Source organism: Pteronotus mesoamericanus, unplaced genomic scaffold, assembly GCF_021234165.1.
Source record: "Pteronotus mesoamericanus isolate MK-2021 breed Mesoamerican mustached bat unplaced genomic scaffold, CSHL_Meso_final contig_98, whole genome shotgun sequence".
Classification (NCBI taxonomy): Eukaryota; Metazoa; Chordata; class Mammalia; order Chiroptera; family Mormoopidae; genus Pteronotus; species Pteronotus mesoamericanus.
The window spans coordinates 1,358,798-1,372,103 of record NW_026555295.1 but is presented as its reverse complement, the minus strand read 5'-3'; the positions used below and the strand labels follow the sequence as shown (position 1 = coordinate 1,372,103).

At 54.5% G+C, this 13,306-nt stretch overlaps 1 protein-coding gene across 18 annotated transcripts in view; it reads right to left on the bottom strand.

Annotated features, from left to right (window-relative positions):
* Window positions 1–437: 437 nt before the first annotated feature.
* Window positions 438–13,306, bottom strand: part of DYSF (dysferlin) — a 203,963-nt gene continuing 191,094 nt past the window's right edge. For all 18 annotated transcript variants that reach the window (XM_054586835.1, XM_054586841.1, XM_054586839.1 and 15 more), the window contains 5 exons: window positions 9,620–9,719; window positions 8,148–8,326; window positions 6,291–6,400; window positions 4,831–4,978; window positions 438–712 (listed from right to left, as the gene is read on the bottom strand). In XM_054586835.1, coding sequence (XP_054442810.1) covers window positions 674–712; window positions 4,831–4,978; window positions 6,291–6,400; window positions 8,148–8,326; window positions 9,620–9,719 — 576 coding nt within the window. In that variant the 3' untranslated portion in view covers window positions 438–673. The remainder of the gene's footprint in view (window positions 713–4,830; window positions 4,979–6,290; window positions 6,401–8,147; window positions 8,327–9,619; window positions 9,720–13,306) is intronic.

Below are 13,306 nucleotides of genomic sequence, written 5' to 3'. Positions count from 1 at the left end.
GGAAGAGGGAAAGTCCTGGAGACACAGAATACACTGGCTCTTTTTTTAAAAATTGATTTTAGAGAGAGAAAGAAAGGGAGAGAGGGCCCTCAATTTGTTGTACCACTTATTAATGTATTCATTGGTTGATTCTTGTATGTGCCCTGACCAGGGATTGAACCTGCAACCTTGGTGTCTCAGGATGATGTTCTAACCAGCTGAGCTACCTAGCCAGAGCTAATACCATGGGTCTTGAAGCAAGCCACACAAAGCCTCAAAGCCTACCTCACCCCAACCAAAGTCTTGTCAAAGGATTCACAGTCCCGCTCAAAACGCAGAGCCAGAGATATCACACACCCCACTCCCACCCCACCTACCCAGACACAGGCCCTGGACAATCCCCCCTACCCCTCATTCAGGTACTAAAGAAATACACACACCAACACAGCTTTGTGGTTCCAACTGTTTTATACTGAAATACACGTGGGCTGATCCCAAAAGGGTCAGACTGGGAGAGAAAGAAACAATGAAAGCGGCGATCCCAGGGCTCGATGTTACCAACTCTTGGAGCAAGTGCCAGTCCACCTGTCTGTCTGCTCACCCGTCTGTCTGCCCACCCCGGCAGGGCGGTCAGGCCTGGAGGTCTGGAGGAGCTCAGCTGAGCTGGGCAGAGGAAGCAGCCGGTCCTGAGTCCTCAGCTGAAGGGTTTCACCAGCTTCATGGCAGCATAGTTCTAGAGGGAGGGAGGAGACAGGGACACGTGATGGCAGCTGCCAAGAGAGACAGAGCAGGGGAAGGAGGCTCATCTGCTCAACCACCTGCCCAGATCTCGCCTCACCTCACTTCACTCAGCTCAACGCTGCCCACCTGGTGCTCTTGCCAATCGCACAAGCCCAGACCTTCCTAAAACTCCTCTGGACCCTTCCACTTGGGGGCCACAGCTCATCCGTCCGGGGCCCGTTCCCACGCTCCAACAGCTGCCTAGAGGATTCTGACCACGGCCTCTTCCATCAGACGGGTGACCTGAAGGCATGGTCATGATTCTCCCCCTCCCACAGGGACTCGGGGCTCACTGGCCACCACAGTCCTGTCCAGAAAGGACAGAGAGAGAGAGAGAGAGAGTTGGGGGGTTGGGTGTATGGGGATGACCCACGACGCAGGCCAGCACCTGGGATGGGTCACCCCTGATTAGATCCTGGCTGCTGTAGGATTGAAAGGAATCTCCCATCCCCACTCCTCCCCCCAAAACCATGAAAACACATACAACACAACACAGGGCTCCTAATTGGGACAGTATGTTCCCCAGCGCCAGCCCGGGAAAGCCAACTCTGGAAACAAAGCCTTCCCGCCAGATCGCCTCCTGCCTCCCTACACTGGCCCTGCTCCCGGCTGACTGGCGGGGCGCTGGGAGGAATCAGACAGGCTGCCCTCCTTGTCTCCCTCCCAGGAGAATTTTCAAGAGGGCGGGAGATTAGACCAACCTGAGGAGAGCAGCCCTGGCCTTGGGCTCTTCTCTGCCTGGCCCTCTGCCTTTCCCCTGAGGCCAAAAAGCCAGGTGAAGGTCGTGGGGCCAACCAGGCGATTGGGCAACTTGGCTGGAAAGAAGTAGGATCTACCCAGGTTGTAGCAAAGGTCTGCCGACACAGCCAGTCTGCAGTCTCAGGCCCAGGCTGCCCCTTGAGCCCTGCACCTAGGATCTGACCCCCATATGCCAGCTCCAAAACAGGGAAGGCAGGGTTGGGATTTTAAAGACAACCATTTCCAGAAGAATTCAAAGGAGGGTGACGGCCACTGTCAGGGGCCTAGGAGACAAGGGAGAGCTCTAACCCGGGCTAGTGGTCCAAGGGCTCCTTTGCTCCTGCCCACAGGGCCCGGGGCTAAGGCTGCCCCAGGGGCAAGTAAGGACCAAGGGCTGGAAGTGACTGGAAATGCCTCTCGCAGCCAGGCAGCGGGGCCTTCTTCCCCAGGTCCTGACGGCCTGATGTGCTGCCCAAGCACCTCACAGGGAAGGGCCCGGCTGGCTGAGAGCGGGACAGTGGTGATGTCGCTTTGGCCCTGCCCCTGCTCTTCTCTTCAGGAGGAGGCTGGCTTGATGTGAAGCCCCTCAAAGGAAGGTGAAAGAGCTCCCCTAATCACAGTGCTAGGGACAGCAGGTCGAAGCTGACCTAGCCCAAACCCATCTGTCCTTATGCAGATGGGAAGGCCTTGCCAAGATCACATGGAAGGTCACTGGCAGAGACAGAAACCAGCCAACATCTCCTGACTCCCAGGGCAGAGCTCCATCCTGCATGACAGCAATTCTCCAACCTAAACGTGCCCAAATGCAGGTTCTCCTCAGCAGACTGTGGCTGGCCCAGGACCCTGCATCTCTAACTTGCTCCATGGGGCTGCTGTTAGAAATGCAGTTCAAGGTCATTGCGCTATAATGTTGCTGAGATGCCAGAGGAACGTACCACCTGGTTATGTGCCATTTTGCGTAAAGCAGCAGAACCTGTTGAGGATGGCGAGTAAGCACTTACTCTATCAGCAGAGTGCACCTCCTACGATGAAGACAGTTAAGCCACAAAAGCCATCCCTTCAGTCCCTAACATGGACGGGGGGGGGGGGGGGGGGGATGGCAGCGGCGGGGGTTGGGGCGGCGGGGAACGACAGCAGAGGGAACTGTCTGGTCTGGGCTGTAAGTGACAAAGGAGGGTATAGGGACAGGATGGCCAATGCAAGGGTCTGTACCAGTTGTCCTCTGCCTAAACTCCCCCTGCCTGAGCCTCATGACGGAGCACTTGACTGCACCCTTGTCTGCCCTCCTTCACTGGCTTCAATGTGTCCCCAGAGGGGACTAAGCTCCCCAGTGGCACAAGCCTCATCACCTGCTCCTTCATCCCCACAACACCCGCCCGCCTCTCAGACACACTGAGCAGGCTTAACAAAGTCTTCCCCTGAAGGAAGTACGGCCCGACGCACTCAGGACGAGAGGAGGCAGGCCTGAGGGGCCCTGGGCAAATGGGGCCTCACCCTTCTGACCCGGCACCCGGGGCCTGCCCGATCTGGGGACACGAGATCCCAGGCCACAGCTCCCACTGCAGGATGCCGAACTTGCCCTTCCACGGCCCATTATCCACTTGTATTTGTAATTTCGTCTTCCTCTGCTTCAGAGCACCCTCCACGTTGTACAAGCTTCAGTGACCTACAATGTGGGCGCACCCTTGGACCACAGCCGTATTTGGCCCATCAGCCATGGCTCTTCTTGCTGAGCCTCAGAACGTATTTCGGCAAGGTGCTCCGGGCTCCAGCCCACTTAGAGGGCCTGGCCTGCAGCAGGCCACATCGGCCACCCTGGACCTACACGCTCCTTTGTCACTTGTGGCCCAAGCAATCTCTTCTGCTGTTCCCCGCAGTTTAGGTTAGGGACCAAAGGGGGGGGCTTTGTGCTTTTAACTATAGGAGGTGCACTCTGCTGATACTGTAAGTCCTCACTTAACATTGTCACTTTAAGTGAAACGACATATAATGGAACCAATTTTTACCATAGGCTAATTGATATAAACAAGAGTTAAGTTCCTATGGCATCATGTCAACATTATAATGAAATAACAACATTAAAGGGCATTTCTAACAAATGGAAAACCTGCTGATACGCAGGCTTGCTGGTCACAGTGGGAGAGCGCCCTCCACAGGCCGCCTTCTCCTCCTCCTGGGGGATTCACACAGGCAGGCAACTCCCAGCGCAGACTGCTCTCCGCAGACACTGCACGTGGCGGTGGCCTGGCACTGACAGGGACTGGGGCCCACGGCGTCCAGGGCCAGGGGTTAGGAGCTGTGCAGACTGCCCTGCAGCCCTGAGCCAGTCCCCTCCCCGCTCTGGGTGCCTCCTTCTTTGTCGTTCAAATCAGGGTGACATGGAGGTGATTATGCCATTCTCTATTTTCTTATCAGCTTGAAATTTTCATTTTGAAAAGTTTAAAATTTTTAAAGAACACTAAAAGTCAGGTATCAGCCTGGTAACACTGTGGTCCCTCCAAGGTTTGAAGTTCCAGAGACACTGCGGGGGGTGGAGCTGGAGCATTTTCAGGGCTCCCCTGATGAGCGGTAAGGACCAGGGAAGCCCAGATGAGAAGAGAGCCCCGCATCTCCCTCCCTTGTGTGAGGAGCCACAGAGCTGGGGGTGCTGGCAGGCGGCAGCTGGCTTCTTACCAGGGAAAAGGGACCCCTTATGTGCACTGTGCCACGTGAGAGGCTTCTGGGCTACCTCCTGCGCAGCCACACCTTCCCCCTTGCCTCCTCTGCTGCAGAAGGCAGGACATACTCTATCTTGGCCCTCAGATGGACAAGGAGACCGTCTCCCGGCCCCAGGTAATTTCTCTGGACCTCAGCAGGTGCCACCTTCACAAACAGAGAGATCTTCTTCTCTGTTCTACCATCCGCACCTTCTCTTCCTGACCCAGCCCCACACCCTCCTTCAGGACGTGTCCCCCACCTACCCCTGCTCAGGCGGCTCACCTTCCACCAACCCTTTGATCACATAGTCTAGGGGCTGGCTGAGGACAGCCATGTCTCCCCATCAAGATCGAGTTCAGTTTCCCCTATTGGACTAAGAGCTCCCCAAGGGCAGGACTTTGTCTCCCTGCCAGACTGGGGACTTCCCAGATTAGGAGTCATGTCTCCCTCATCAGACCACGGGCTCTGCAAGGACAAAGGCTGCTTCTCTCCATCAGACTGGGGCTCTTTGAGGACAAGGACAGACTCTCCATCCATGAGACTAGGTGCTGCTGGAAGTTAAGAGCTATACCCCGACATTAGAGCAGGAGCTCCTCCAAGACAGGGCCTGCGCTTTCCCCCCTTAGGCCTGCTCACCGGGAAGGCGTACACGAAGATGCCCAAGAACAGCAGCAGGATGAAGAGGATGATGAAGAGGATGATGGCGCACCGGAACCGCCGCCACAGGATGAACTTCATAGTCTTGTACGGGGAGGTGAACCAGAGGAAGGAGGTGTCAGGGCGCCTGGAAGTGAGACCCCAGAGGTCAGCAGGGCAGCCCTACCATGACTGCTTTCTCCAAGCCCTGCTCCCAAACCACCCTGGCCCTCCACAGTCAGCCCCCAGTCCCCGCTCCAAACTCAGCCCTTCACACCCGCATTCCCTTCTTCTCCAAACCTTTGCTGGGGTGTGAGCCCCACCCATGCTTCCCTCCTATAAGCCCTACACACCCTCAGGGGCCTGGTTCTCTGCCACCCTGTCCAGGGCACCTTCCCTGCTGCCTTCTTTCCTTCCTGACCCAGGACTTAATCACAGATTAGAGGTTTCACAGCTGGACAGAACCTCAAGGGGCTGTCACATTAAGTGAGCAATGGCTTCTGAGCTCCAGAGAAGCTAAGCCACCTGCCTAGGTGCACATGGCTGGTCCATGGTCAGGGAAAGAGGGTAGGAAGTAAACTCAAGCAGCTGAGTTTCTCTCACAGCCAAGAACATCAAAATCTTCTCCTGGGTCAGTCTCACAACTCAGAGAGCATACAGAATTTTGTGTCTCAATAATGGCTATTTTAACTGCATGCTGCTGGGTCTCCTGGGCCTATGTTGCCTTTCCTCACAGACCCGGCATCCTTGGGCCAGGATGGCTGTCCCTGCTCCCAGCCCCGGGGCACTTGGGACAGCACTGTGATAAAGTGGGCTGTTGGTGCTAAGTCTGACTCGAGCCATGCAGGCCACGGGGGAGCACCCAGCAAAGGCAGCCCTGACACCACCCTACCCCCAACAGTCTCTCAGCCCCCAGGAACTTCCATCAAGGCTTCTACATCCACTTAGGAGCCTATGAGGTAGGGAAGACAGGGACTCTTCCCCCCATTTCACAGGTGGGAAAATTAAGGCTGAAGGACGGAAAGCCACACGGACACCCTAGAAGAGCCATGGAAGGCAGCTTGGTCAGGGGAAAGACCCTGATTGGGCTCCAGGGCCAACCAGATCAAATGTGAGAATTCCAGCTTCACCACTTTCCTTATTCAGCTTTGCTGAGATTGTTTCCTCCTCTGTGAAATGGAGATGGTAACAACAGCCCAGCAGAGAAGGTTCCATAACACAGCATATACATGCTACACAACAGCTTGCTTGGCATGCAACCAGCAGCTAGCCAGCAGTGCCTACTTCTGGAACCAGCTGGGGAGCCCAGTGTTCCTGGAATGATGTCTGTCGCCTGCCCCCTAACACTCTGTGGCCCTCTCCAGGCCACCTGGGCCTTGTGACCTCTGTGGGATGCCTCCTAGACTGTAGCTACACCTCCCTGCTGCCCTGGCATCAGAGGTCAGGGGCTGGGCACTGACCTTGGGTCCTCGAGTTTAGGGTTCATGTTGGGCTCATCCCGGCCCTGGCCAGCAGGCCGCTCCTCGTGCTCACTCTCTGCTACAATCTCCAAGGTCATCTCCAGCTTGCCCTGCAGGGACAGAGGGAACCTGGTCAGGGACACAAAGGCTCTGCACAATGGTGTGGAGAGGAGCCAGATCGGGACAATTGTGAGAGCCACTTTATTTCATTTATTTAATGATATTAGGCTGATCTGATCATAAAAACAGTACTGCTCCTTGCAGAACATTTATAAACTACAGAAATATACAGGCACACCTTGTTTTATTGTGCTTTGCTTACTGCACTTTGCAGATGCTGCATGTTTTACAAATGGAAGATTAGATCCTCCACCAGCAAAAAGATTCTGACTCGTTAAGGGCTCAAATGATAGTTAGTATTTTTTAGCGATAAAGTATTTCTAAATTAAGGTATGTACATTGTTTTTTAGACATAATGCTATTGCACACTTAACAGACAATGGTATCGTGTAAACATAACTTTTATATGCACTGGGAAACCAAAAAATTCATGTGACTCATTTTATTGTGGTTGCCTGGAACTGAACCCACAATATCTCCAAAGTCTGCCTGATAAAATAAGGAGAGTATCGGGCATACCTCCACTATGTGGAGACCAGCACTAGTAACAGCTGTATGCATCAGGGCTGTTTTTCTCTGCAAGTGAAATATCACACTGTGTATATATAGTTCTATGGCTTGCTCCTTTCCCTTAGAAAGATATTCTATACTGTTACATATCCTTTTGCTTTGTAACAGCTGTAAGACATTCTGTAGGATGGTTGACCATAATTTGTTTCATAAAGTACTTATTTTGGTTCATTTAGGCTATTTCCAGTTCTGCAATATTATAAATAATGCTGCAACAAACACCCCAAAACCCAATTTTTTTTTTTATTTTAGCTGGTTATTTCTTTAGGAGAGATTTTTAGAAGTGGGATGACAGAGGCCAAAGGCATAAATATTGTTAAATCTCTTGCTGTATGTTACCAAATTGCTTCCGCACATGGTAAAACCATTAGCATCCCCCCAGAAGTAAATGAGAAGCCTGTCTGCGTCTTCACCAGCAATGAGCATTTCTATTTTTTAAATTCTAATTTAATAGGCAAAAATTTTTTTCTTATTTTTCATATTAAAAAATGTTTTTATTTAATTTCTAGAGGGAATAAACCTTTTTAAATGTTTGATGTCCAACTGTTCCTCTTTTGTGTTATTTATGCCTGCCCTTTGCTCATTTTTCTGTTGAGGTGTTAGCTATTTCTCGTCAATTGTTTTAATGCCTTATACAACAAGGACATTTTATCTCAAGGGCCACTTTAGGGGCTGGCTGACTGCCTGCTATTTTTAAATAAACTGTCAGGGATTCACTTCCTCTGCAGGGGAAAGACAGTTCACAGCCCCCTGTCACACCCCTGAGCAGACCTCTGGACAAGAACAGTAGTGCAAGGACAGTCCCGTGTAGGGTCCAGCTCAAATGACAGAGGCAAGACCCCTGTCCTCTACAGGAGGCCCAGGCCAGAGGGGATCTCAGCACACGGATCATGGTTAAGGCCAAGGCACAAGACCAACAGGGTCAGACAAAGAAAAAGGGGTCAAAGGGAGTTAGATTTCAACAGGCTTACCTGGTATGTGAACCTCAAGGAGAGGAAGCCTGGGAACTGGGAAGGGAAGGGGGCTGGTGCCTTGGAAAACCAAGAGGGTGAGCAAGAGCCGGGGAGAAGAGCGCGGATGTGCCTGGTGATTCCCGCGAGAGAGCGGCTCCGCGCCTCCGCGCCCCCGCGCCCCCACGCCTCCCCGGGGTTACGGAAGCAGACTTACCGCCAGTATCTTCTTCTCACCCTCCTCTGCCACACAGGGCCACCAGCCCTTCACTGTTTTCTGTTCAAAAAGGGACACAAACCACTCGGGGTGGAAAGTGTCATCCAGCAAGTCCAGGGAGCACTTCTCCGCTGTCTTGGCGGGCTTGGGCATGCGGTTGAGATCCAGCTGCAAGGCGCCTGCAGCAGAGGAGGGTTTCTCAGTCAGGGGCAGCGAGGGCCGACCCCGGGGCTGGGCGGGTTCCCCAAACACTCCCTGCCACCTCCTCAGCCTCCCTCCACGGGCTCTGCTGCAGGTCAAAACCCTCGAACTCCTGCTCCCCAGACATGACCTCTTTCTCCCTCCGCGCAGCTTCCCATCGATCTCCTTGTGCCCGCTAATCTACGCTTACTGATCCACCGTATAAGACAGCTTCCCACTGCTCAACTATTCCTCCTACTGTGCACGAATCTATTCACCCACCCATTGTCTACATCTATCGTCCATCAAGTTTTAATTGTTTTTATTGTGGTAAAATCTATGTGACATAAAATGTGTCATTTTAATTCAAAATGCATCACTCCTAAAAGAAACACCATACCCATTAGCAGTCTCCTCCATTCCCCCCTTTTCCCAATCCTGGCAACCACAAGCCTACTTTCTGTCCATATAGATTTGCCTATTGTAGACATTTTGCATAAATGGAATCATACAATATGCGCCTGTTTGTTGCCTGGCTCCTTTCACTTGGCATGTTTTCAAGGTTCATCCATGTTGTGTAGCATATGTCACAATTTCATTTCTTTCTATGGCTGAATAATATACCATTGTATGGACAGACCCCATTTTCCTGGTTAACGTTTATGGTTGTGATGGGGCCGTTACAGTCCAGCCTGTTGGCCCCACACAAGGCTGTCCTCTTCGCCCCACTTCTCACCCCTGCAAGAGCACCCCCATCGGCCCAGGGCTCCCCGCTCCCCAGCTCAGGGTTTCAGCACACTTCGGTCCCACCAGCGTCCTGCCTGGGGCTCGGCGGTTGGAGCTGGGTTCCTTCCTTCAGTTATCATTCAGGCACAAGGGTGAAGAGTGTCCTGAGCCCCTCACTCGCTGGGCTCAGTCTACATCTAGACTGGAGGATGGGGTGGGGAGGCGGGGAGGCAAACCTGCGGCCCGACAGCCAGTGACGGCCAGCGCATGCTTGCACTGCCTTCAACTTGCGTTTCCCTCTCTTCCTTACGCATCTGAGTCCTCCCGTGCAGCATGGCCGCATGTCCAACACCGCCTCTGCTGACAGACCCCCCCTGCTGACCACCTGGCACTACTCTGCATCACAGATCTCACTCAGCACCAGCGACCAGTGACTCTGAGCTCCCTGAGGGCAGAAAGTAGGGTTGCACCTGCTGCCAGCCAGCCAAGAGTGGCACACACACACAGTGCGGGTCCCGGGATAGCCCCCAATGGGCAGAACGGTGCTGACCAGAGGCAGTGCTCACCCAGAAAGTCGTCAAAGGAGAACTTGTCATTGTCCCAGATCTGGAAGATCACCCGGGCTGGGATTTTGCTCTCAGTCTTGTCCAGCCGCCAGAAAGCATCCTGGCCCAGAGGAGGAGCAGGGAAGGAAGCGGGAAAGAAAGATTAGAGAGTGACAGTGGTCCCTTCCAGCCTGGAAGGCTGCCTGGAGGAGGCAGTGGAATGCGACATCCCTTGGGTACTTGCCAGAGCCAGATCCTGGTGGGAAGATTGGTAAGACCCCAGAGAGCAGTGTTCAAGGTTCAGGAGGGTTCCATGCAGGATCCCTTCACATAGGTGGTTCCTCTAATCCTCCCAATCCTGTGATTCAACATTCTCACTCCCATTTTGCAGATGATGAAAAAGAGGCTTGAAGAAGTTAAGAGTTGGCCCAAGATCTGACAGCTAATAATAATATTAATATTGCACTTCTTATGCACCAGCCCTTTACCACGACGAACACCTTTATCCTTCCAATAACCTATAAGGGAGACACTAGCCGTGCAGCTGAGGGAACCAGAGCAAGTAACTTGTGAGTTATACCCCTGGGAAGTGGCAAGCCAGGGTTCACACCCGGGAAGTCAGGTTTCAGGGTCCTGTTCCATCCTCTAAATCCTGCTCTGCCCTTGTGATATGGGGACAGAATGGAAGGGCTGGGAACCTGAGGCCACCCCCACCCCAACCCTGGCTGTCACCAGAAGGGTCCCCCTAACACACTGCTGTAAGAAGCTGACACGGGGGGGCAGTGACCCCAGCTCCTCCCTCACCATGCCAACCCACCCACCTTCGCCTCCAAAAAGCTTGTCAAAAGCCTCTGGTGCTGGGAAGTTCACCACCCTCCTGCTCTCCCCACCCCACCTCCCTCGGACCAGGCAGCTAGAAACAGTGTCACCTTGGGCCTCTTCCCAGAGGTCCCTTGGAGCCGCTGCAGGGCGGGGACTGTGCATGCCAAGGCCTGGGTTTACCCTGGATCCAGCCACACTCAACCCAGAGGACTGTCACCGGGGCTTTCCTGTTCACGCCCGTTCTCTGTCCTCTCATTGTAGCTTCACCTGAGAGAGCAGCAAGCACAGGGAACGTTCTGCCCGGCCCGCAGGTGATGGGGGCACAGTCCTGAGAGCCAGGTCATAGTGGGGGCCTGACCGAGCCTTGGAGGGGCAGACCCCACGGGGAGGTGGGGAGCACTGCTGACCACACAGGGCTGGGCTGGCCCTGGGTGCCCTGTACCCACCGCCCTGCTGCCCAGTCAGGCAGACCCACAGTGCTCCTGAAGCAAAGACCATGCCCCGTGAGGAACGGCCACCTTGCAAAGTGCCCGGCCTCAGTCTGGACGGCAGCCTGAGTTGGTGAAGGGGCTCGGGTCCCCAGCTGGGCCTTCGCCCCCCAGCCCCTGTCTGGTGCCCCCCCTTTTCCGGGCCCCAGCCCTCCTGCAGGTGCCTCCGTCCTCTGGCGGGGCTTTTATGGCCAGCACCGCAGGCCCGCCTGCACAGGCCGCCAGCAGCCTCCATTCCTCTGGCCGGCATGGTTTATGGGCTCAGTAATGAGCCAGAGGTTCAAACGGCCCCTGGTGGGAGCAGCTGGGCTGGGGCTCCAGCCTGGGGAATGGCCCCCCAGGTCCCAGGCGCTCATTATGCTCCCAGTCTGGGCCCTTTTACTAGCTGTTTATTTGCAGGGTGGGTGCCTGACGAGCAGGCAGGCCCCGGTGGGTGTGCTGGGCTCCAGGTGGGGAGCCGACCAGGGCAACCAGCGGTGGTTCAAAGCAGCCAGATGAAAGGAGACCTTGTACTTTACGACAGTCTCGTCTGGTTAATGGGGTCCCTGGAGGGCCTGCCTGCCAGAGGCCCTGAACCCCTCGGCAGAGGGCTGGCTCTGCGGCGGGGCCTCGGAGCCCAGAGGTGGCGCAGCACCCCTGCACAAACCCACCCCCAGACTAAGCCTTCAGCCCAGACCAGCTCCCTGGTGCCCGGCTGTGTGCACAGCCCCACTTGCCTCCTAGGGTCCCTTTTCCCAGACGGACCACTGGCTCTGCCTGGGTCAAGCCAGTTCCTCCCTCATTCTCCTGGTTGCCTTCAGGACCCTGTGGACTCTCCTCTTCACCCTCGTCCACCCGCCCTCCAGCCAGCCTCCCCGGGGCCTGGCACCACACTGACTCCCCTTCCTCCTCTCCCCCCCGCAGTCTCCATGGCCTCTCATCCTTTCACGGCTAGCCCAGGCTACTCGCCACTCTCACCGTCCACTCCTCTCCTGGTCAGCCCAACTCTCTCCTTCCCTGCCCAGTGCCTGCAATTCAGGGATGAAACCCCATCGCTGCCAGAATGGAGCCACCTCAAATTCTTAACCAGCAACCCCAAATGGACCCTCAGTGAACCCTTCTCTATATGAGCAATAACTGCTCTCCCACCCTCTTTCTCCCGCTCCCTTTCCCCCTCTCTCTCTCCCCTTCTCTCTCCCTCACTCAGCGTTAACAGCTACTTCCAGCATTTTTCATTTGTCTCAAATCACCTGCCACAGTGCCAGGAGATGATCTCTCCTCCTGCTTTGTAGAAAATACAGAAGCCTGTGCTTCCTGGAACTCCTTGCTGACATCTCCACTTGTCACCAAGTTGTCCTGCCTTTCATATGAGCAGGCCGATCCGTGTGTCTCAGCCTCAGTTTCCCACCCACATCTGGCCCCTCGCAGGGCGTGGTGAGCACCAGAGTTAGTGTGCAGCATGCCTCAGCCCTCCCTTCCCCATTTCCAGCCCCGAACCCTCTCCCCGCTCTCTGTCCACAGCAGAGAGACCCAGTATGTGTTTGCTTTGTTATGGAAACACCGTGTGATGGACAAGCTCACGGAGCAAAGGCAAACAAGATTAAACCTGCAAATAGGCTGGGCTTTCCCTGCCTGCACAGAATACAAGGCTGAAGCTAAATTCTGCTTTCTGGCAGGCACTATGCAGCAATCCCTGGGTGAAAGAATTTATTTAACCTTGTTTAACCCATATTTTCTTCTGTTTGATGGTTTCAGAATGTTCCACAGAGCATTCTGGTTTCTCTAAAGCACATATGATCCTATGTGTTGGGTCAGGAGGGGGTCATGCGGGAGGGATGTAATAAAGAGAATTAAGAAGACCTAGTGGGCTGAAGTACATTATATATTTTCCTTCTTTAAGACATTCAACCTCTCAGAAAAGAAAGGAGTCACAGAAGCTTTGAGGCTTCAAGCCTTGAGCCACCTCAGGAAGGAACTCGGACCAGCAGAACCAAAATACCAGAGAGCCATTTACTCTGTCGAGTAGGAGAGAACCTCCATGCGGAATTGATTCTAGGTGGGGCACTGGTGGCCAGAAGCTCCAGCAGAGGCGCCGCAAGCTCTAGCCAGCCTGGCCCTGAGGCCCTCCCTGCCCACAGCCCCGTCTTCACCGCGCTCTGGGTCTGCTCCCTAAGGGCGGATGCAGAGCCACCAGGAAGGAGGCCACCTGCTTTTCTCCTATTTGAGGAGTAAAGCCCAGATGTGCCCTACATGAGGAGATGCCGAGACACAAAGAGCAAAGGTCCCGGAATCCATTTCTCTCTCTGGCTGGCGCTGACAGCGCTCCCGGGGATGAGAAGGGAGGTGGAGAGAGGAGCACAGTGGCTTCCAGGCCTGGAAGGGCAGAGTCACTCCCTGGTGACTGTCCAGCTTGGGCAGT